The sequence below is a fragment of the Polypterus senegalus genome, chromosome 17, assembly GCF_016835505.1.
Source record: "Polypterus senegalus isolate Bchr_013 chromosome 17, ASM1683550v1, whole genome shotgun sequence".
Lineage (NCBI taxonomy): Eukaryota > Metazoa > Chordata > Cladistia > Polypteriformes > Polypteridae > Polypterus > Polypterus senegalus.
The window spans coordinates 37,191,776-37,217,716 of NC_053170.1; the positions used below are offsets into that span (position 1 = coordinate 37,191,776).

Here is a 25,941-nt window from a genome sequence, read left to right on the forward strand (position 1 = left end):
CTTTGTGGAGTTTGAGTGTTCCCCTCATAGGTGTCTTCCCTCTGTCCAAAGACATGCTGGCCAGCTCAATTGATGACACTAAATTGGTCCTGGTGTGTGATGGGCCAGTGCCCTTTCCAGGGTTTGTTCCTGCCCTTTGCTAGCTGACATAAGCTCCAGCCTCACTGTGACCATGATATGGATTAAGGAGGTTAGAAAATGACATGACAAATATATCCAAAATTTTACTTTGTGGAGTTCTTCCTGTGTCTGTTTGGGTTTTCTTCCAAGTTACTGTCTTTTACCTTCCATTTCTTCAAACATGTGAACGTCAGATTTACTGCCTATTCCAAATTGACTTGTTTGAGTCGGTGTGAGCTGCCTCCTTGAGGCTAGTACTGTGGGACAGGCTTTAAGTCCTTGTTGCACTGAAATGATTTAAGGAAGTTTGGAGAATGTTATGTTCTATTAAATTAGTATATATATTTATTTAATAAATGCCTTTACTCACATCATTGTGCAAAAGTCATAAGTATACAATACACAAATGATCAGTAAAAAGTGACAGGTGATAAAGAATAGAAATTAAAGCAAAGCACAAGAATCTGAGTAATGCAATAGTCTTAGGCCTAAATGACAAACTAGCAAAATGAGGAGAATTTAGATAATTAACAGCAGATAAGATTAGAAAGGCAGTGCATATCAAGAAGAGAGGGTGGGAAGCTTAATGAATTCCAAGGTGCTTTGTGAACAGGCATTAGACTGTGACTAGTTTGGATGGTCAAGAGATGCTTAAATAGAAGGTTTGTGTTGAAGCACAGTTAGCACTGTTGCCTCCCAGTTCCAGAAACTTGCGTGTAAATCCTGGCATATTCAATTTCTCCATATTCTCCCTGTATCTTTGTGGATGTCTACACTGGTTTTTCTCCAACATCCCAAAGACCTGTAGGTTAAGTTAATTGGCTACTCCAAACTGGCCCAGTATAAATAAATGTGAATGCACTCTGCGGTGGACTAGTACCTTCTCCTGTTGGCTTGCTGCAGCACATTAAATTTAAGCAGTAAATAGAATGCTATATTTATGAGCATAGTTTTAAAATATTATCTCTTACTGCATATATTAAGCAGCGTGATAAAGGCGATATATCAGCGCCGACCCGACACAGACTGACACCGGAGGCACATGTAAAATAAATTAACATTTTATTTTTCTTCACCTGGGGTCCACGTCTTCCCCGTGTCCCTCAGGCACAACAAAGTCCCAAAAAAGCACAATTTCTTTCCTTTCAATCCTCCACTTCTCCCGGGCAGCTTTGTCTCCCTCCTCCCGACTCTGGCTCCTCGTGTGGTGGCTCCTGGCTACTTTTATAAGGCATCTGGAAGTGCTCCAGGTGCTTGATTGCCCATTTCCTGCTGCACATCCAGGTGTGGCAAAAACGCTGCCCATAAGGGCTCAACAGCTCCTGCTGCCGCACCCCCTGGCACTGCTTTTGCTAAGATTGTATTGATTGATGAAAAGCACCCATGCTTTTATTTTACAAGTGATGTATGAGAGACTTATTTTTTACTTTTTAGTACACTTTTTAACTTAATATAAGCATGGTTTTAAAAAGTATTTTTAATATATATATATATATTATTTTCAACTTTTTAGTCTTGGGTTTATTATCGTATAATTTTGAAATCAATATTTTAACACTTCCTTTAATATTTCTGTCCGTTACTAACGCCATCTATTGGAGAAATCTTTAACTATTCTTCATATGAAAAGTTCATTACTTAATTAACATGGATTAATTGATAAATTAGTGAAACCGATTAATCGATGTATTGTCCTCGGAAGTGAGTAAGTGTGCAAAATTTCAAATCATTTGGACAATAGGAAGTGGGTTAAATAATAATTACAAGATTTGTACCAGACAACAAGCAGGTGAAGTTAAAAGAGGTGTGGTAATAAAATAATAATAGTAATAAAAAATAGACCTCTCCAGGCTACGATTCATGTAGAAGAAGAGAAGAACAATGTATAGTGAAGATCATTTGATAAGATAACTATCTGAAAAAGTGTTTTGAAGTTTTTGATGAGTTTTCCATAAAATGTGGATCTGTGGTCAAATTGTCTGGGTCAGTCAGAGAGATTGGAATATGTTAAATGTTAGCATCAGTTTAACTTCCCATTCCTTTCTCTCCTGCTGTACCTTGAGGTTGCCCATAAGTACTATGAGCTTAAAGTCCTTCTCACAGTGTCCATTGCTGCTGATGTGAGCTCCCGTAAGAACATTTCTCTTGTCATGCTTAATGCAGAACCTGTGTAAATTCATTCTTTGGTGGTGTGTTTGTCCAGTTACTCCCATATATTGTAAAATGTTGGGACATTTTATACACATGATTACATAGGCCTCATTAGATGATCTGCAGGAAAATGATCCCTTTATGCAATGTTCTTGTCGCCAGTGTGATATAATTACACAATCTGCATTTTAAAGGTGACCATATATTTTACATCTTTTCTGTAGGTAGGAAGATGTACAATTATTGCTTAACTCAGGCAGCTTTGGAGAATTAGTTGCTGTAGGTTTTCTGGCTGAAATAAACCATTTATGGAAAACACTCTTGTGAACAAAAATGAAATTTGTTCAGGTGCCTTTGAGAACTTCAATTGAAGACCCATCTCCCATCATCATAATTAATTATCATATCCACAACTGTAGTATTTTGGGTTTATTTAGCAGCAGGGTAAATTGACCTTCTGAATCTTGACGCATCTCATATACACAAGTCTGAAGCCTATTTATTACCTGCATAATAATGTTCTCTTTCGCTTTTATTCTTTAATTATACATGTCTCTCGGTGAACTTTACACTCTCAGTATCATATGACAAGCAATATTAACCAATGAAAACGCTAGCACTGGGTTGGATTTGGGACCAATTAATGACAAGTGGCGGGTCTTCAGTTCAACTTCTTTGTCTAATTTGAGCACATTCTGTTTTAATTCACAAAAGTTTTTTTCCAGAGATGGTTTATTTAACAAAATGTTAATAAAAATACATATAATTGGAAAGTTGTGTGCATATGACTGGATGCTTAACGTGAATTATGAAGAATTTTTCATGGACGTTTTGATATTGGATTATAAATTGGTCACCACCGACTTATATTGCATCAGAAACGTTTTTTATTTTTTAATCTCCGCTCTGTATGAGAAAATGCCATTACATTTTTTTCTTGGTCATAACTGCATACAAAACCAGGTAAGCAACATGTGGAAAATATATTTTCAAGCGTATTCCTTTCATTTTTAATGAAATTTCAAAACATTACTTAATTTAAAATATTATAGGTAAACACCCAAAATAATATCTGACCCCAAATACTGTATACGTGGTCATATTTTCTATGTCACAAGCATTCTAATTTAAACACATACCACAATGTCATCTTCTTAGCCCACTAAATATACCAGGGTGTTTCACCTTCTAAGTTTACTTTTTCAATGTTGGGCTGAGCTTAAAAAAATTGCAGTATAAGCTTACTTTTAAAAATAAAATGAAACTGCAATGAAACGTAAGTCAGACGTTAAAAAAATATGAATTCAGTTTAGTTGAGCCTTAGTCATGGCCCTGACATATAAGATGTGACAAGTGAATTTTGCTGAGAATCTGGTGAGAAACATTCGTTATGCAGGGTTGATGATGTGTACTTACCTTCCAAAATCGTCAAATGCATATAGTGGTTACTTAAGTTGTACAAAATGCACAAAGACTGGAAAGACTGCATATTTCTCTTAGCATAATATTTAATATGGCGAGATAGAGCTTGGAGTTGACCGAGAATTATCCTGCACTTCTCGATGCACTGCTGAAAGTGATGGCGGTGGTGGAGGCGTTAACTTCTCTTGTTCTTTCTCTTTCTCACAAACACACACACACCTCTTCGGCTAATGGACAGGGCAAACAGCAATGAGGAAGTACATCGGTGATTTACTTTTTTAGCGACTTCCCCCTCATTCCCAAGCAGGTAGACAATACGCCGTAGCTTCCTCGTCAGGCGGACTTCTTCACAGTCACTGACAGCGGAGTCACATGGATCGCATCTCATTTACAGTAAAGTTCATTCCGGCCAGCGATACAAAGCAATAGGTGAGTACGAGCGTCTGCTCTCGAAGTTTACTTCTTGATCTTTGCTATTTAACGAGATTCAAGTTCAATTTGTTAGCGTGCGTCGTCATGGAAACAGGGTATTTCCGGGAGCCCCCAGCCCGTAAACTTAGATTTCAACAGGTGTTTGTAGCAGGTGACAAAGTCCAGTGCAATAAACGTCAGAGGACGATTTTTTCGATTTTATTTTTTCTTACAGCTAATAGAGTAGGGCAGTAGGTGGCGGATGTTGTGTATTAACAAAAGTTTAATCGTAGTGCGGAGTGACTTCTGTGGACATTGAATTTGACCCGTTGTCGTAGTACAAAGAATGCTCATTTTTCCAAAGTAGGTTTTCTTGATGTGATTCTGTACCAGAATGTCTATTGCTGGAGAGTGCAGTCGGTGTTGACCTATTCCTGGCAATCGTGCAATTGCAAAAACGTATCCAGAAATGACACGATTTCTGAATTAGTTTTCAACTTTTCCGCGAACATGAGCACACTAAAAAGGTATAAATAAACACAACTCAACTTGACACTTCCATATCTAACTGATTATTTGATAGATGTGGTGTTCGGGTGGTCATTCTCGAGGTGTTCAAAATGCCAACAATGTCTGTTATTGGCGTAAGTGGGCGAGTGTGCCCTGATTGGACTGGTTGGGCTGGCACCCTACCTGGGACTGATTTTGTTTGCTATCAATGTCGCCTGAGACCACCATCCTGTACCTTTAAAGAAAATTGAGAACATATAGATGGATACATTTGTGTTATAATTCTTTTGTTTTTAGGAGAATATTTAACAGAAGTGCGTTTCTTCTGTTATTTACCAACACCGAAAGTAAAATGTACATTAATTGACTGAGTAAGTGAGAGGCTAAAGGACTGGGGTCATCATAAAACTGTCCGACTATCTTCAATGGGAAATCCTGAACATGTTTTCTTCTCTTGAAAGCGTTTACTTGCAACATTGAAACTGCATTAAGAAGGCTTGCCCACAGGTCCGGGTTCCAGGGTTCAACTCCAGATTAGCATGCAGTTTGCTCTTCTCTGTTTCCTTTTTGAATGTGTCATGCAATGGAGTTACAATCCTTTCAAGCATAGTTCTTACCTCTTGTCCAGAACATCTAGGATGGTATATGGCACCTGCAATTCTGAATTGGAATAAGCAGTTTAGAGTGTTGCTGGATAAAAACATACATGTAAAATCAATTTAATCATAAAACAGGTGGCACGGTAAAATCATGGTTAGTGCTACTGCCTCATGAATTCAGTGGTCCTGGGTATTTGCAATTTACTACCAATCATCGTCTGTATAGTGTTTGAACATCCTCCGTGTTTAGTTATGGGTACTTCAAAGATTTGCAGGTTAGGTTAATTGGTGATTCCAAATTGCCCCCTGCATTCATAAAATTACTGGTTCTGAAATGGCACTTTACTGGGCTGTGTGGCTCCTTGTAGCACTTTTGTTTGAGAGACAGTCATTTCACTCTGGGAAGCCTTCTTTGCGAGTAATATGTGGACAAAATAGAAATCTTGAGATCTGGCAGGATACAACAAATCAAGAAAACCTGATCTTATCCTGTATTATACGTAGGAACACATTGGAATTTCACAAAGCTGTTACCATCTATTGATGGTTGCACTAGTTATGGAATCTTTTACTGATCTAAGTAAATAAAGGTTATTTCTGGAGTCTTTATATGAATGGTTCTTATGTTAAGTGAAGTGGTTTTATTGTCATAACATCCATACAGAGTATTGCAGCATACAGTGGCAAAATAACATTTTTCAGAACCGCAGTGTAACATTTACATAAACACAGGACAAGTGCAAAAAATGTAACAAAAATATACTATAAACAGATAAATAAATACTAAATAATAAGTGAAAATAAGGGCGGCACTGTGGCGCAGTTAGGGTTTGCTTCTCGGGTCCTCCCTGCGTGGAGTTTGCATGTTCTCCCCGTGTCTGCGTGGGTTTCCTCCAGGTACTCCGGTTTCCTCCCACAGTCCAAAGACATGCAGGTTAGGTGCATTGGTGATTCTCAATTGTGTGTGTGTGTGTGTGTGTGTGCGCCCTGCGGTGGGCTGGCACCTTGCCTGGGGCTTGTTTCCTGCCTTGCACCCTGTGTTGGCTGGGATTGGCTCTAGCAGACTGCTGTGAACCTGTAGTTAGGATACAGCGGGTTGGATGGAAAAATATAGTAATAACTTTGAAATAGTAATAAATAACAACATCTAGCAGCTAATAAAAAGCCAACAGTAGGAAAAGTTATAACACATGTATAAATAAGCTTCTAGGAACAGATCAGGGGGGCATCACAGAGTTCAGAGTCCGAACATCCAAGGGTTTGAAGCTGGTACAGAACCTGGCAGAACTGCATCAGATGCTACTGCACCTTCCGCCAAATGGAAGTGTGCCAAAGAAACTAGAAGAATTGGGAGCAATCCTTTTTAATATTATAGGCTTTACAGTTGCAATGTTTTATAAAGATATCTTAAATGGAGGGCAGAGAGGTGTCACTGATCTTTTTTTTTGGTTTTTGGGGAACCCAAAATGATTATCCTATGGTGTCACTCTGTAGAACCACTTTGGCGTCTTTATTTTTAAGAGTGTAAATGTGGGTGTATGCTTGTGACTGGGCCCTAGGAGGAACCACCATCCCACCAAGGTTAGATCCCGACTTGTGTCTAGTGCTGCCGGGACAGGCTCTGGCTCACCACAGCCTTGAATTGGATTAATATTACCTAATCGCATGTTCAAATGTTTTGTTGTGAATCAACTGATACTTGTGGAATTTTTGGGGTTGCAAAAAATGGTGCAGCAGGCAATACTGCCACCACATATTACTTGATCTGTGGTTCGATTCCAGTTGAGTTACCTTGTGATTAGAGATTGATTATCCATTCTCTACTTGCATAGACTTCTTCCACTAAAGACTTTGTTTTTCTCACAATTTGAGGGCACACCATTTCATAAATTACAGTGGTGCTACGCCTGGACCAACTTTGCCTTGTACTCACTGCTTCTTGGATGGGCTTTAGATTTTTTGAGACACCTTTCAGAGGTAAAGATACCTGGAAAAATGTTAGATGGATTGGTGTTTGTGGAAAAAACACAGAATTTCATATGATTTTAAATTATCCCTGTTCATTGCAGTGGTGAACCCTGTTGCCTCACCAGTGGATTGTCCTGAGCTAAAATCCCATAAACCGTCTATTCTTCTAATGGCTGAGTGGGCTTTCTTCTGGGTGCTCCAGGTTTCCTTCCACATTCCCAAAGACGTGCATGTCAGTCGGAGTGAATTTGTTTGTAAATGGATCATTAGATTAACTGGAGTCCTCACCACTACTGGTTCCTTCTTTCTATCCAGTGACACCAGGACAGGCTCTATTCCCTGAATCTCTGAATTGAATTCAATGGATTTGAGAATGTTGTAGCTCTTCTTTTTGCTACCTGCCTGTGTGTCTGCTTTGTTTTTTTTTTTTTAAACTATTAACATTATCAGATCTAAAAGAAATATTTCTTGCATATTTTGCCAGGGCTGTGGCCCTGTGAAAAGCAGAAATACATATTCCTACTCAGCCCTGCCCTGATGGTTGGGCTTGGTGACATACATTGAGGATCGGCAGCTGAGGGCCATGGAGTTGTGCTCCTCAAAGTTTGCACATTTTATCATTATACAACATTGAATCACACTGTAGGCAATGGGTCTTTTTCGCTTGATCATCATTAAATCCACTGTGATTCAGTGTTGTATAATAATAAATTGTGAAAATGTCTAAGGGAGTGAATGTTTTTTAGTAGGCATTGCAAACCCATCTCAATAACCTCATTTTTCCACTTGGTCTATAATTGTATTAAAAATATCTCTGCGCACTTAATACATGATACAATTGTTCCTAGTAATGGGGTACTGTCATGTTCTGTGGTTTGATGGTGGTTCTTGAATCAGCAGTCTCATGGCTTATGGTCTGGTACCTTGTGAGTATAAGAGCATAAGAAATTTTGTGAACAAGAAGTGAATGTCCAGTCCATCAAGTTTGTTTGGTGACCAATAGCTATGTTTTCTCAGTATCTTATCCAGATTTTTTAAAAAGCTGTCAGGGTCTCCATCTCATCTTCATGACTCATAGTTTCTTTCAAAGTCAATAAGCCCTTTGCATGAGGAAGAGGTTCATTATTTCTATTTTGACATATCATGTAATATGATACTTTATAACCTGCTCAACCTACTTCCTCTTGACCTCTACTGATATCCTCATGTATGTGGCTATAATAATTACCAGTAAATTAAAAACTGTTCTCTATTAACTGCAGCTCTCGTTTGTCAGTACATATTGCTTGTTGGTGGTTCAGTGGTAAGCATTACTGCTTCATGATTCCAGCATCCTGGGTGAGAATCCTGTGCCTGCTTGGTGTTTGTGTCACGTTTGTATATTCTCCCTGGGTCTGGGTGGGCTGTTCTGTGGATACCTTTTCATTATCATCCCCCTTGACCTCTCAGTTGGGTTAATTGGCAGTGCCAGTCTGATCCTGTTTGACTGGGTATATTAATGAGTGGACTCTGTGATGTTTCATTGCTGCTTTATTGCTATGTTACGCTGCAGCCTCCCATGACCCTGGACAGCAATAAGTGAGAATGTCACTTTATATTTGGAAAGGAGTTTATTAGACCACCCAACATAAATGAGTAAAATGCTGCAATATGCCAAAGAGGCGGTTAACAGCCAAATGGTCTAGATCACCAGAACTGTGACCGTGTCAACTCCCTCAGAGGTTTATGTTCTCCCTGAAGGCTGTTGACTGGATATTTTGTTTTCCTCTCATTCATTGTCAATTGGCCATGTCGCAAATATCACGGTAATGGACATACTGTATGTTGTTATAATTGCTATTTTCACCACATTGAATTTACTGTTTTTCTATGTGTTTACTTAATTTGCATTTTTATGCATGTAAATAATGTAACTTGCATAGAGCTATAAATATGTTGCAGTGGCCTGGAACTTCACTGAGTGAAGAATACTATACAAATATAAGTAGAATTCAATTGAATTACATTATATATTGTTCACAGTAAGCAACAAAACATTGGTTGAGTGAATAATAAGAATCACATTTTCTGTTATTAAGAAGAAAAGCAATATTTGGATACTTTTTTATTCTCCCTGGATTAATTTTTCAATATTCACATGACTATATCAATTTTTGTATCCATTTATTCTCATTGATGCTGTTTCCTGGATTCAGATGCCTCATTTAAGTTTCTGTCACATTATGTGACTTCTAATCCTAGAATATGTCAGACTTGGTGCTATACAAAGGTTTAAAAGGTACAACAAATTTAGCCATAACCTCTGTGCTTTTTCTTATTTTTCCATTCCTCCATGGTATGAAAAACATTATACAGATGAGTTCTTCTTGTATTTGTGATGTCCAAAACACCCACGTTCTAATTCCTTGTGGCTGAATTATATGAATTATGCTTCTGGAGAAGCATTCATTATTTGTTAGCTTTCATGCATACAGAGCCCACCACTATAATTAAAGACAAAATTAAACCAGTTTGATATTAGGGCGATTCACAGATTAGTTGGAGCGAGTCACTGGGTATGTCACATTATGTGGCTGTTTTCACAACAGTGTATCGCTGATTGTCTTTGAGTCCCTAAGGCTATGACTGAAAATGTCTGGAAAAGTCGTGAAATGAGACATGATCTTTAGTTGTTGTCACTTGGCAGTACATTGCACATTGCCCTGCCACCCCACAGACTTTCAGGTAAGTTTATCTTCCATCTCTATACTGAGTCCATTGTGAGTGAGTGTGTGTGTATGCCCTTCAGTTGGTGGCTAGTACACCGTCCAAGGTTGTATACCACCTTGTAACCAATGCTGTCAAGTTAGACCCTGGATTGAACAAAGAAAGTTCAGAAAATGGACTGAAAGAAATACAAATAAAAAAAACTCTAAAACAGCAATTGGAATCTTTTATTACACTGTATGTAGATCCTCTAACAGGATAATTATAAGGCGTTAAAAACATCAGAAAATATCATGTTTTCAGTTGGAAATATTTTACAGAGATGATCTATATCTGTACATTCTACTACTGTAATTTTATAATAATCATATAGTTAATGGAAGAGCAATGTGTTGCTGTCTGCTCTCTGCTGTGGGTTATTTCTTTTGGGCTTTGCCAATAATACTAATTTTAGTGATGTGCACAACTTAATAAAAAATAAAAAAGTTTGATCTTTGCTGTTCACCCGATGAATGAATAAATATCAGGTGTGTGGACAGTATTTGGTAAATGCTTAGATAGATAGATAGATAGATAGATAGATAGATATTTGAGGGACTATATGATAGATAGATAGATAGATAGATAGATAGATAGATAGATAGATAGATAGATAGATAGATAGATATGAAAGGCACTATATGATAGATAGATAGATAGATAGATAGATAGATAGATAGATAGATATGAAAGGCACTATATGATCGATAGATAGATAGATAGATAGATAGATAGATAGATAGATATTTGAGGGACTATATGATAGATAGATAGATAGATAGATAGATAGATAGATAGATAGATAGATAGATAGATATCCCTTGCAATTCATGATGTTGGACACCTATGAATGCAAAAAGCCATAAATATGTTTTAGGCCCATAAGTTTATGTTCTAAGCTTATTATACTAAATAAAAAGTTGAGAAAACGCAAAACAGAATGATCACTGTGCAAGCAAATCATGTGTGTGAGGTTGGCTGCCGAGACCCCAGACAAAATATGTAGTTCGGCAGTTCTTTAATAAACTCTTAACATTTTACAAAATTTTACTTCTTATAATAAATCTGTCAAATGGCACAGTGCTACCGGGGTAGTACTGGGATTTGCAGTCCATTTAAGTAGTGCTGCTTCAGTGTTGCCAGCGTTTTCCTACAACAGGTTGCAAAACTCGCAAAATAATTTACTTTTAATTATTGATGATAATCCCATTAATAGGCAGACCCATGAATTGTAAACCCACAAATCAAAAGGGCTAACCTGTACTTTATTTCTCCCCAATGGGAAATTAAAATTTTACAGAAGCTGAAGGTGTATATATTTACCTTCAGGTTCTTTCTTCAATATTCACATGCGTCTGAATCATGTGGCTCTGGTACTACATCTCTCAACCTCATTCCCCTTAAAGCCTGCTTCTTAGACTCTGTCATTATTTTCAAAGCCCCTTTCTAACCTCCTGTCCAGTTTTACAGTATATGACCCGTCCTTGAAGGTGACTCTCTCATTCCATGCCTTTTCTCCTGCTTGTGTGCTTCATACTCACAGTTCCTCTTTTGATTGAATCACCAAGGCCAAACTGACCAATCAGGTTGCTCTGAGGGACTAACAAAACACACACTGTTTTATTATATAGTAGATTACAAGCATGGGAGTTCTGCCAATGCAGCACCAGGGTCTGATTATGTAATCCAGGACTCTGAAAGTGCTTATATTGAGATACAGTTTAATATGACCTTGATTCCCTTGGTTGAGTTGTTCAAGAGTAAGGAGGCAGTTAGTAACATGGAGTTAAATAGCCAGAGGGAGAACAAAAAGCCAGCGTGTTGTAAAGTGAGCAGGAAGAGCACACACAACAGAATAGCCAGGGTAAATTAGTGTTTTGCTAGACAACGAGGGCAGAGGTGTTGTTTATTTTTCACTCTTTTTATACTTTGTGTTTCTCCTATGTAACTTATTCCTTCATTTAATAATGAAATCCTTCTTTATTTGTTATTTTAAATTCCTGTGTTGATGCTCAAGGACAGTTCAAGTGTGCCCTTACAGTCCACAATATTCTCAACTAATCTAAGATTTAATCTTTGAGTAGGTTATTTTCCTGATGGAAATCCCAATACTCTTTTTATTCATTTTTTTGTCATGCAAGCACATCTGATGGTCACCTTCCATACCCTCTGCCACTCTGAGTAACGTGGGGGCACTGTCACTGATGGTATTGTCTCTTTTTTCACCCACAACCCAGAGGAACCACCCAATAAGGCAAATGATTCTACCACTTCCTGTCCAGTGACAGTAAAGCCAAGGTGCTTCCGGCAAGTGTCGTCCTATTCTGGGAAGAGCAGGACCCCTGAACGGAGCTCCTACCTGATAAAGTTACAGCTTTACAGAGCCTTGAAGCAACTCCTCTTATTCAAATCATATTATTATTGGCGACTCACTAAGTTTTGATCTGTTAAAATTTAGAAAGCTTAATGGACAATGAGGTGGTGTGGTGGTGCAGTGCTACCTTGCAATGTCAGAAAACCATCTTGAGTGTATCATTTATGTGGACCTCACATGTTTTCCCCAAGTCTGATCACACAGGTTTTCCCCTAACTATCTAAAGGACAAAAATAGAAAATGAGTTAATGTGAAGTAACTATACAAACATGATAAAATATTCAAAATTTTAGCAATGGCTCAGATTTCCCATTTTGATCAATTCCAAGCAAGGTCATGATTAAAATTGTGTTTGTTTTTCTTTTATAGTGGCAGAGGTCTAATCATAGCAGGCATTATTACATTGAAAGAGTAGAGAATGCCAACTTAATCAAAGGGCAAACAACCAAAAGCAAGTGATCATTAAATAATAGTGCCCATGGAAAACAAAATGGTGCCTAGCAATTGTCAGGAAGAGATACATTCTGTATTAATATTATTATGAATATTCTGATCAGGAGATTAAATGGGCTTGACAGAGAGAGAAACAGGTTCAGGTAAAGGATAAGAAGAGCTCAAAACCAGCAACACCAACAAGAACATTAAAATAAGTAGGTTTTTGAAGCAAAGGAAGACTTAAAGTTAAAACTCTGAGGATAATTCAACAATCAAACTAACCAAAAATAAGACCCAAGGACACTCAGCAAAGATTTCGTTTGAAAATCCCCAAAGTAGGATATCCAGAGGCTGTGGCGGCATCTTTATATATGTTGTCATTGATGATGTTGCACATCACAAAGTCTGGGTTATTATGACCAAAAAAAGTTCACTTAAATCTCAGAAAAGATGGCTGTAGAAATGAAAGAAGGATATCACCAGATTGATGGCAGTAGGACTCTGTCACAGAACTAAAAATAAGCAAATATGAAAACCCAATCATAAACTCAAATGACACATTGAACAAATGCAAAATTGAAAATTATCAAGACAGCAAAAACAAGACATGAATAAATAACTTTGTGCAAATGAAACAAAAAGTAATAAAATAAAGAAACAAAACAAATTTAAACAATCAAAAGAGTAGTCAAATATTTAGTTACAGCAATATGTAAATAATTGGTGTTTTCAGTTGACTTTTGCTTTACATACAGCACTACAGTATAATGTTGATGTGCGAGCAGCATGACAGAACCAGACTTCTGGTGATACAAGTTCACACAATGCCTTGAAAAATAACTAAAATGTGGCAGTGCGCTTCACAACACAAATGATATAAGTGCGCTTTGACACATTGCTGTGTAGGTTATTAGCATCTGTGACAGTAGTTCTCAAAATGTTCTTGTTTCTGTCGCTCTGTGTATAAATTGGGGGGTGTCCTAATTGGAATTTCCCTCCATGCAAGAGCAGGGTGGTGGTTCAGTAATTGCTTCCCTAATGTGTGAAGCGCAATGTTTAAGAATCACTGATCTATGGCGTCGGAGCCGTGGGTTCATCTGGTGTTTGTTAAGAATTGTACGATAGTTAAAACTTTAAAACAAAACAATTTACAAAAAAGGATGTAAATTGAAAAAAAACAAAGTAAACCTGGATGGGAAAGATGGGTGGTAGTGTGAAAAACCCCGACAAACTGCCAGCTTTGTAAAAAGCACCTGGACTCCCAGATAGGCAGGTAAAAAGAGGACCGTGAAACCTGGATGGATGTTAACCATACAAGCAGGCATCCGTCAGTCTCGGGAGACCATGGAGTTGAGCACTGTGTTCAGCTTCTAAAGCAACATCTGTTGTAACTTACTAGGCCTATGCGAGAATGGCAGTCTCTACTGCATTTGTTGCAGACAAAGTCTGATGTTGGTTTTTGTGTTCCGAGTTTGATCTTTCTTCATAGACATTTCACCTCTGTCTGTCAAGCGAGTGATTTGAAATGGGAGATGCCTTTTGCACCGCCTGCTTCCAGGATTGCTGCTCAGAGGCTGTTGTTTCCCATGTGTCTGTGTCTATGTCTAAGGCCTTCATGTCTCTCTTGCAGACATCTTTGAATCACAACTGTGGTCTGTCTGCAGGCCTTTTCCCATTGCCAGTTCTCCATACAATAGGTTTCTGGGAATTCGGCCTACACCCGTACGAGCGACATGTCAGCACATCTGTCTTTGCTTCAGGAGCATGTATGTGCTGCTGATGCTCCTACTTGGAATTTCCTTCTGTGTAAAAGCAGGGAGGTGGTTGATTAATTGCTTCCATAATGTATGAAGTTTAATGTTTGAAAATCACTGATCTACAGCATTCTTGATTTAGTTCATATGATGTTTGTTAAGAATTGCACAAAACTAAAAAAAAAAAAAGAATGTGAATTGAAAAACCGTAAACGTCATAGTGTGAAAAACGTCCAGCTTTGTAAAAACCATCTGGACGCCCGGATAGGCAGCTAAAAAGAGGGCATTTCCAGAGAAACCCAGACGTATGCTAATCCTGCAAAGTAGACTACAAAATAATATAAAAATGGGGTATGGTCAAAACAACTGAGGACATGCTCTGTAGCGTAGGGTCATTGTCATTCTAAAAAATAGTTCCTAAAAAAGGACAGAAATGTTGCAGTCTTCAGTAAAGTCAATCGTTTATTCATTATTTATTACTGATTACTCTTAACTTTCCCAAACTACAGTGTGTCAAGTTCTCAGTTTGTGCCACTGCCAGTTTTTGCTTAGGGAAGATATCGCACACACTAGGGAGCCGAAATATATGTCAGTCCTTCTGTGAATCATCCCAGCTAATTTGTCACATTATTTTGGTAGCTGGCCTAAACAAAGGTGTATAATATTTATTGGATCGTCTTGGTTAAAGTGAAAAACTTCAATAACAGGAACTGAGGGCAAGTTTAGATCTACCCAGTTAGAAGAGTTCTAAAATCACTAACTCAATAATTAAGCAATGTTAGTGACATTACATGGTAAGGAGTTGCCAGTTTTTCACCTGTGACAGAGAGACCCCAAATGAAAGGCACAATTTGCTGAACATAGTTGATGTTCAACTTTAATGCGGTTATAATTCATTTGAACTATTCTAGGCTTATGTTTAAACATTTTGTGCATAATTTTTATTATAGTTCTTTATATTGAACTTCAATGATTTTCCTGTTTTACTATCATGTTAGTGTTATTTTCATTTGTGGTCTTTTCATGGGTATATTGTGACTCATAAGGGAAAGAGGCAGAGAAATGTTTTCAGTGTTTCGGAAGATCAAAAGGAGCACAGCCAAGACTAATATAAAGAGTGACGTCAAAATACTAAGGGACAAAACAGAGGAATCTTATTCAATAATGAGCAAAGGTCAAAACTAGAAGAACCAAAATATCTAGCACCTGTAATGTCTTAAGATGAAAAAGGCACAGATATTTTTTAAAGGGAGACTGAGAAATAAAAGTCACAAAATAAGCAAAGTTCAAAACACTGAATCTTTTCTATCACAGCCAAATCACTAAATAAAGACGTGGACAATATCCTTCCATTATCCAACCCACTATGTTGTCTCCTAACTATAGAGTCACGGGGGTCTGCTGGAGCCAATCTCAGCCAACACAGGGTGCAAGGCAGGAAACAATCCCCAGGCAGGGCACCAGCCCACCGCAGGGCACACACACACACACACCAAGCACAATTTAGGATCGCCAATGCACCTAATCTACATGTCTTTGGACTGTGGGAGTTAATCGGAGGACCCCCACGGAAACACGGGGAGAACATGCAAACTCGATGCAGGGAGGACCCGGGAAGTGAAATTGGGTCTTCTAACTGCGAGTCAGCAGTGCTACCCACTATGCCACCATGCTGCCCGTAGACAAAATAAGGTTACACAAATTCTGAAACCAAAAAGACTATGAAATACAGGCACGTATTTTGTATTTAGACTCCCATCCAATCTCAGATAATCAGGAAATGTGTAACCCCTGACCTTTGTACTGTATGCTCCAATGAGTAACATCACAGATTGTGACTGCTGCTTGTCCTGCAGAGCAATTTGTCTAGCAGCCATACATTAGCTAAGTCCAAAATGGCAGTGTGGCAAGTGATGTGATTTTTTTATTGCTTGCTTTTAGTTGTTTAAGATGTGCTCATCGTTCTGGAAGCTCTATGCCCCTAGCGGTCCTGTTTAAATGGAATAATCACTAGGGGAGGGGATGAGGGTGATTGTTAAACAACATACTGTAATGACACTTTTAAGCACAGTGGCAGGTACTGTGGATGGTAATAAAGATTGGTGGTGAAAAGACAGGATGAGGAAAAGAAGTAAGACAGGTGTAATCAGGGTAAAGCACAATCGTGATCAGAAAGAAATAAGGAAAGAGAGGAAGATTATTTCAAATGAGCTAGGGTGTTTGTAACGGACTTTAAATTATGAGAGATGGAGAGCAAGTATGAGTGGGGCTGCAAGTGTCTGCTGGGAATATGTTGAGGAGGTCGGGAAGTGGGATGTGCTAAGTTCCACTGGAAATACAATGGGAAAGACATAGGATGGGTCTGGCCATCAAGAGCTGGTGACAGCTGCTTTGAATGCCTCTTATCGGTATAGGATGGGGAGGTGAGCTGGTGAAGACAGGAAGGAGCATAAGGATGCTGGGAATACTCAGGTGCTATGGAGTTGCCAGCACGTAAGTCGAGGCAGAGTCAACTAGGGCTGAGAAGTGTGCATACCTATGAATATGACGGAGACCACTATGGTTTGAATTCTAAAATCAAACATGTTTTTTAATGTTTTATTTCAGCAATTGTTTACTCCAATTAAAAAAATATCTCCATAAACTAAAGATAAAATACTGCTTGTCAGAGAAAGCTAAAAATGTGTCCTGTATTACTTTGCATACAATAAGTATCTCATGCTTTCTTTCCGAGGACATTAAGTGAGCTGGTTTCATCCATGTCAACCCTGAATATGTAGAGTTATAAATAGAACTCATGGGGATGACGTCTGTGACTGTTGTTACGTTGAAATATCAATAACTTGGCCAATCCAGTCATAATTACACTTGAAGCCAGCCCTTCTGTCACTTCAGTTACTAGGGAGCCATTAGGGAAAGATTCTCCTTTCTGTAGATGGGACCACTAGGGTAACCACCTACTTTCTGTAAAATTTTTCTCTTTCAATTACTACTGGAGTGTTTACATATTTTAGACTATAAATTTATCATGCAAAAATGCTCTTTAACTGTTTCTTTACTTTAAATTTTTTGAGCTGCAATTTAAATCTGCTGTTTTACAGATCCAACTGACAACAAGGGTAACAGTTAAAAAATGCTGTTAGAAACGTCTCATCACAATTTGCCTCTTTATGCTGCACTTCGAATAGATGGAATATCAATTTTCTTGGGCATCTTAGTCCTTGTGGCACTCAGCCTGCTTCTGCTTTGCAGTTGGTGTGAAAAGGGGTGAGTAATGTAGGTTTTATTCAAATGTCTAACATATAGTGTGACAGATGGAGGGCGCTATCATCCTCTTGAACCCTCAGACAATACGTCAGACACCAGGTAAAAGTCCAATATGTTGACTTTTTATTAATCAACAGTGCACAAAGCACCCTCCTCTCTACAATACTCATATGATTCTCCAATACAATTACAATAATCACAATCTTCCACTCCCAGACGTGTTGCCACCCTTCCACCCAGCTCAGCTCGACGTCTGGGATTTCCCATAGTCCTTTTATATTGCCTGACTTGGAAGTGTTTCCAATCCTTCAGTCCATGTGACTTCCTATCACTTCCGGGTCAGGTAAAAAGTCCTCGTCTTCATCCCGAAAGTACGTCATTTCCCCTGTCGCTTTGCCTAAGACGTACTTCCCGGTTATAGGGCACATATGACTCTCTGGGCCTCCCTGCAGCGTCCTCTGTTGGCCCCTGTAGTATCGAGCAGGGCTGTAAATAAAAACTCCATTGTCCATGATTCTCTGCTGGTATTCGGGGCACCTCCATGCTGCAGGGAGAGCTCCATCTGGCGGCCTGGGGGTATTGGCTGTGATGACAAGCCGGACATAGTCCACAATAGACATTATTTCCTTTTCATATTCTACCCAGACTTTGGACACATTTTCAAAAGAGTAGGGAATGCCATTAGGAACCAATTTTATTGCACATCTAACATGTGACTTAGCTTCAAAACTGAGTTCCAATTGCAGTAAGTTAATTCGGCCTCACTTTGGGCTGACGTAATATCTTACTGACAGAGGGTATAAGTTATATGATAATCAGCAACAGAATATAGATTATCAGTATATAAAAACTAGACTTCTTTAAGGAAATGTACCTTAATGTTTTAAGTAAAATATTAACCATATTTAGCATATTAGCTTAAATAAATTTCTCCCTGGGGATAAATAAAGCATCTATCTATCTATCTATCTATCTATCTATCTATCTATCTATCTATCTATCTATCTATCTATCTATCTATCTATCTATCTATCTATCTATCTATCTATCTATCTACAACAGTAAAATCTACTCTGTATTTCTGTTCTTTGTATCTGCTTTGCCCAGCTCAAGGAATGGGTATTATGGAGTCAATTTAGTGCTGCCAGTTAACTTAAAATGCAATTTGTTGGAATGTGGAAAAAAATGAGAATACCCAAAGAAACATTTACACTGAGTTGGGGAAAATATTCCTGAGATTCAAGCATAGCTACCGTGAGCCTCTGAGACAGCAGCACTAGCCCCTACATCACCATGTTACTCCACAATGAGGCAGGCATCAGAAACAACATGGGCCCCTATGATTGTGGGGCCCTCAGGAAACTACCCAGAGTGCCAATGTGTTAAGACAGCCCTGATCAGATACAGTGCCAGCGTTTGATGTTGGAGCATACCTACCATCTGCTTGGCCAGAATTACATTTTTTAACATTTTTTTTATTGATTTTTAAAGTTTATCCTTTTTCATTACTACATGGGTGGAGCTGCCGGGGACAGCTGGCATTTCTACAACTAGAACTTCATTAGAGGAAGTGATTTGCTTAACCTTACTTCATTTCAAACAACAACTGAACCAGTATGCAGTTCATTCACTGCTTCTCTATTACATTTCTCTGAAAATTGACAGACATCTGCCGGTGAAGTGATTTGCATAAGGTTATAGGAAAAAATGAAGCAAGTTATAGTTCATTCACTTCTTTTGCTATTACATTAAACTGGATACATCCAATTCAGGATTGAGAGAGACTGACGCCTTTCACAGTATATACACAGTACTTTTTAATTACCATTTTGTGGCATTTTCAATATGCAACATTGCTATTTAATTAACACTTATAATAAAAATAATTCATTCATTTTTCTTGAAAAGTGCTAATTTCAGTTAAAAGTTGCCAAGTGCCAAATTCTGTTCTGACTGCATTAGACACAATATAGGAACTATCCCAGAAGACCCAACAGGAATCGAGTCCATCTCAGTGCACACCTATTTGCACGCTTATACTAACACACACTGAGAACTATAGTGTCCTCTTCTGTAAAAATAACCTGCACATTCTTGAGTAGCAGTAAGAAACCAGACGACCCATAAAAACCTGATGCAGGCACTGGGATAATATACAGATTTATATACAGTGTGGAGAACCAGCCCAGAAACAAACAGGCAGACACCGTAAGTCCAAAAACACACAAGTTTATTTACAATAAAAACTGTCCCGCACACAACACAGTGCCCCTGCACCAAACACCCTTCTCAAGTCCGGGCCTCTCAATGGTCCGTCCTTCCTTCACCACCTTTACTCCTCTCCTCCGAGCTTTGTCCTCTTCCTCCCAACTCCAGCTAATGACTGGAGGGAAGTGGCCCCTTTTATTGATGTGCTCCAAGTGCCCCTTGACGAGCTTCCTGCTGCACTTCCTGGTGCAGTGGTATTTCTTCCGCCAGCACCCGGAAGCACTCCGGGTGTCCCTGGTATTTCTTCCGCCAGCACCTCCGGGTGTGGTGGAAGTGCTGTTGTCCAGGGCTCCTTACTTGTCCGGGCGCCCCCTGGCGGTGGCCACGGGCCCCTATAGGGTTGAGCTTCCATGCTCAATTCCTGTGGCCCCCATACAAACCAGGGTGGCTGCCCTCTTGTGGTCCGGGGGAGGCATAGTCCCTCTCTCAGTCCTTCTAGGCATCCCGGATGGACACAGCCCCCAGCCGCCCGCCACAACAAGGAAAAAACAAGGATCAGCACTAAGCACAAAAATTCCCTGCAGGATTGCACCATTGTTGAACAATGTGCTGTAGTGAGATTTCTTTAAGAAGAGAGAGTGAAACCTTCTGAAATTTACCAAAAGCTGTTGGCATATGCAGATCAGTAAGATGTCTATGTCCCCATCTTGCACAAACTTTATGGTACCCCAAGTGGCCATGCACTATGACATGTGCAGATCCATAGCTGATATCCAAATGTGCAAGAACAGTGGGCAATGTAATCCATCGAACTTCACTGATGACAGCTTTCACCACATCATTGTGGGCTTATATGAGGTTGATGGTCAACCAGATCGAGCTCTGTCAGTTACACTTGTTCTTCCTGCTTTAAACTTTCCTACCCATTCATAAACGTTTTGATGAATCATGCTGTTTTATTTCCATACTGAGCCAATATCCTTTGGTGAATTTCAGCAGCTTTCATTCCCTCTGCCTGAAGAAATCTCATTCCTGCATATTGTTCAACAATGTTGCAATCATGCAGCATAGCATCCATGTTCATCTGACCTTGGCTTCAATTAGATTAACAACAGAGCCCTGCACAGTGAGTCTTCCAACTACTCATAAGCCATCACAAACATGTTGTATTGCGTCAGCTTCTATCTTTTGTGGTTACTGTATAATTTTCAAATTGCCTTTACTTTTTGACTTGTCCTTGTACTAAAAAGGAGTATTGATTCAAGTAGCATAAATGTATAATAATATTCACAAGGTAAAAACAATGTGCGTTCAGAATTGGTGCAGGTGCCTTTAGACATTAATCACAGCATGGACAGTATGTAATAGCTGATGTTTTGTCTCTTTCAGGAAAATGCGATTGTTTGCAGATTCCAATGGTGTTTTACCAGTGAGTTTCGTGAGTAAAGTTTATTTTCCATTTTTTTAATTAGGAACATCAAATAGAGACCACTTTTTAATTAAAATTCAGGACACAACACCCTTATTTTCACCCCTTAATTAAAACCTCTAGACTCCTAGTTTCAATTGGAGGAGCAAGCCTCCTTCTTTATCTGTCTTTTGCAGTAGTATCTTGAAAGAAGTCTGTTGTCTGTTCTGTTTTTCTTTATCCATTTAAGGATGTGATCACAAATTAGGATGCATTTGTCTGTCCATCTACTTGTGGTCAAAAAGTTTCATGCTTCCAGTGTTGTGAGAAGCCAGAGCCTATTCCTACAGCAGTGGATGCTAGGCAGGAATGAAACCTGGAACTCCATCACAGAGAACGTTTACACATACATCCACATTCACATTCACATACTGGACAGATTAAGAATGGCTTACCTCACCATTACATCTTTAAAATGAAGGATAACATTGTAGAAGCCACAGAAAAACTGCAACATAAAAGCTTTAGTCAGACATACTGAGCTTGGAAAATGTGGTCTTAGCCACTGCACAATAATTGTGGACATTTGGAACCACAATCTATATATATAAATACCATAGCTATATCGGGAGACATAAAAATAAACAGTTCCTTCTATTATAGATGACATAGACAAATATATCTAACATTAGGAACATGAAGGAGATGTCCTTTATGCAAAACTTTTCTACTCATTTTCAGAATGCTCACAGCAGGGAACTGGAGCTTACTCTAAAGCTAATGCATCAGTAGAACCCATCCTATGTGGTATCACCAGTCCATCACATAGCACACCCAAACATTCTGTGTCATTCTTCATTTGGGATGGACCAGTTTACATTTGTAAGCAACATAAAAACATTTTTGAGTCTGAAAAGAAAAGTATACAAGCAAACACTCAAACAACATGCATACTCCACACAGAAGGCCTTACGACTGATAATCAGAACTGAAACAGACACAAAATTAATCTACACTTCTTACACCAGACTTTGCTAAAAATTAAACTAAAATAAATTCAATGAGAGAAACAATTGAAAAAACACCATACCGTCATATCAGAAACACCTAATGGTCCTGTGTGGGCATGTTTGTAGAACCATTGTTGGATTGGGAAATTGTTGCGCTACCACAAAATTCTCACCTACGCACTGTTGTTTTCCAGTAATAGTCTAGCTTTTCTAACACCCAGCCGCAAATGTATTCACTCCCTCCTGACTACAAGATGCCAGATCAATAGGTTGGGTAAAGAGTTGTGCCCAAAATTCAATTCACTAGTGACTTCTGGACTTATTGAAGCTGAAACCCCTGACTGATTATTTTTAAGAGACAAGCACCAAGCCTGACATTAAACTCACGTAGTCTTCTCTGGGGCACACAGGACGGGTTGGAGACAGAGCTTAGGGGACAAGAACGAAGCTCAAACCAAAAAGAACAGACAAGGTCGGGGTTAGGATTTCATACTCGTTATCCTCATTTTGCATGGTTAGAGGTGGGTGGGTTGCAGTTAGCTGCTATTTGCCATCCCGCTTATGTCTGTGAGAAGCTTTACTCGATCTGCTAAAGCATTTCTTCATTTTCCTCTTAAAATAGTCAGTTCATCAAATGTTGCATAAGCTCCAAAATAGCCATATGAAAAGAGCAGTTGCTCAGGCTTCAATTAAGTTATTAAATAATTTTTGGAGTCATATTTATGAATGTGTTTCTTTCTGCTGTCTTCAATTGAAATGTACGTGAACTGTTAACTTGTTACATCATTATAGTCTATGGGCTTTGAACCAAGGTAACACCTATCTCATGTTACTTTATTTCACATAAGTTATGGTGTTTTAATTCAAAGTTTTCTTTATGTGAAGGTTTGGACTGTAATGCATTACATTTTAAGACACATTTCCACATTATTGTGAATTATTGTTGTGGCTGCTGCCCTAAGGTTAAGAAACCACGTACTTCACTGCAGCTAATACAAAGACATTGGACTGATTGTGTTTTATCAACTCCCCCCCGTGCTCCATCCCACCCACCAATCTCTGCCCCTGCCCCAGTCCAAGACCCGCAGTGAGGACCTTCTCACTAAGTGGCTTCAGTTCTGTCTCTATTCTATCATTTTTCGCATTTCTTCGCTGTAGTCATCTACTGTGTTAAGGGAGCCATGTCTCAACCAGGTTCACCCTTGGATGGTGTCCAACTTCATATTTAGTGTCTCCTTTGTTCGTTTTTTATTCTTCTATTTTTGTTGATTATGTACATTATTCTTTATATTTTTTTATTATTACATGATTTTATTCAACTTGCCCTCTCTGTTTGTCTGGGTTAAATTTTGCAATAAATTATTTACCCACTTATACCAAACTGATTTCCTTTAAACTTTGCATTCATGCTAATCTCCAGTGACAATGCAATATTTCATCAGTTTTGACCCAGAATGTGTACATTAATTTTGTCAAATTTAAATATTTCTTTTCCTTATATTATACTTTTAGTGATTACATATATATAGTGCTTTTAGCCAACACACATACTGTATGTATGAAAAATTAAAGGTGTTGATGAAGTGGTTAGTATGTTGGACATTTCCAGTACTTCACACGTGTAAGGTTTCACCTTGGTTAGGATTTTCTGAAATGAAAAATGATCATGAATGAATATTCCATTTCACTTTAAGACCGTAGGTTCCATTCCACTCTGTTGCTAACGTCATTTCTGTCAAATCATCTTCTCACCGAGTCGAGATTTTTGTAAAGTGCCGAGGACTGTGTGGCATTAGGTTGGCTAAAAATATATATATAAAGGTTTTTAAGTGACATGATTTTATTCAAAACCTTTGTTTTCTTGTACGAAGATTTTGTTGGTCACATGTGAATACAATTCTTTAAATAATTCCAAAAAAATAACTCTTACAATTTGAAAATGCTTCCAGTTATAACCATTATACTACATACTTTGATCAATTTTATATGATGTGTCATTTTCTTTCCATAGATAAGCTGGTTAGAAATTTCACTTTAACATGTCTAAGCATTGTTATTGCATTAAATTAATTCTTTTATGGGTGCCCCAAGATTTTGTTCTTAGTCACTGTTTTGGCTCAGTTTGTGACTCTGTTTTAGGGCAGCACGGTGGCACAGTAGTTGCACTGTTGCCTCCCAGTAAGGAGACCGGGTCCTCCCTGTGTCTGCATGGGTTTCCTCCTGGTGCTCAGAATTCCTCCCACAGGCGTGCTGGTTAGGTGTACTGGCATTTCTTAATTGGCCTTGGTGTGTGGTTGGACCCTGTTCAGGACTAAGCGGGTTAGAAAATCACTGACTGACTCTGTTTTTGAAACATGAATACGACTATTGTTTGACATTCTGGGCTTTGCTTTCTTAAATCTTGCTTTCCTGGTTTTGACCTTCCTTAGTTTCGATTGTGATGTTATTATATCAAAGAGTGGGATAGAGGGGATCATCCTTGGTAATTCAAGCACACATAAATTCATCTATTGGATTGAATAGTTAGGGCTGGGGGTAATGAATCAGGAGATGGCTGTGATTCCTGTTAACCCATGCAGACAGTGCACACATGCTGACTCCTTTTGTGAAGTTATCAGTTAACTTAAGCTGCAAAAGGATATGAGAGGAAAACCAAAATACCCAAAGGAAAATCCATGTAAACATGGGGATGATGTGGAAACTCCATATCTTGTATTGTATTTTTTTAATGATTTATACACTTTGGTTATATTAAATGTGAATGATTTCATATTAAAGAAAGGCTGATGTGATAAGAATCCAGAAAATAAACATTATAAAGCAAATACCATGTTGACATCCTACAGTTTAAACTCCTTTGCTCTTTCAATAAATTTGAGAGATGGCTTGTGAGGATGGCAGTCATATTAAATAATCTTACTGTTTACATGCAGTATGCTGCTAATATCTTGTCAATTCATTGGTTTGTTAGAAAACCAAGTAACAAGACCACATAAATCCATACTGGCTTGTGTTTTTAATTCCCTTCTCCTTTTACCAGAATGCAGATTAACTTACAGGTGAGTCCCCGAGTGGTTAGTGATTTTCCATGCTGGGTGCCTGGAGCAATCTCTCAGGCAGAGTCTATTCTGCTTTGTCAATGCATGATGAGCTGCCATCTCTGTGGTGGAGATGTCTTTTATACTCTTTTGGGTCCATGTGGTTGGAGGGGGCGATCCTCTTGTCTCCCCTCTAACCTGTTTGAGTTAGGCTAGCACTCCTGAGTAACCAGTCTCCCTATTCACGCTTGATCTCCTCTTAAAACAGAACAGGACAGACTCTGAGGCGTCTTCAGTTTTCAGATAGATTTTCAGAGGATTTTCCTATGCATCCTATGCACTAGTGAACTCTGACAAAATAAATGCACATTTTTAATGTGTATGCATATTTTTTATGTTCTGATCATTCAAAAAAAATTCTCCTAACAACATTTAAAAAACAATAAAAAAAAAAGAATTTTATGGAGGAAATGCAAGCTAAAATCAGGTAATTCAGAATATTTTTTTGCATGTGCTTTGTG

At 38.6% G+C, this 25,941-nt stretch overlaps 1 protein-coding gene across 2 annotated transcripts in view; it reads left to right on the forward strand.

Annotated features, from left to right (window-relative positions):
- The first annotated feature begins 3,784 nt into the window (after window positions 1-3,784).
- The window catches only part of LOC120517867, a 29,718-nt gene continuing 7,561 nt past the window's right edge, over window positions 3,785-25,941 (forward strand). Inside the window, exons 1-3 of one of the 2 annotated variants that reach the window (XM_039740370.1) lie at window positions 3,785-4,122; window positions 17,591-17,756; window positions 21,354-21,393. In XM_039740370.1, the coding sequence (XP_039596304.1) occupies window positions 17,623-17,756; window positions 21,354-21,393 (174 nt within the window). In that variant the 5' untranslated portion in view covers window positions 3,785-4,122; window positions 17,591-17,622. Of the gene's footprint in view, window positions 4,123-17,590; window positions 17,757-21,353; window positions 21,403-25,941 lie in introns of both variants that reach the window. The other variant, XM_039740369.1, reaches the window with a different exon arrangement.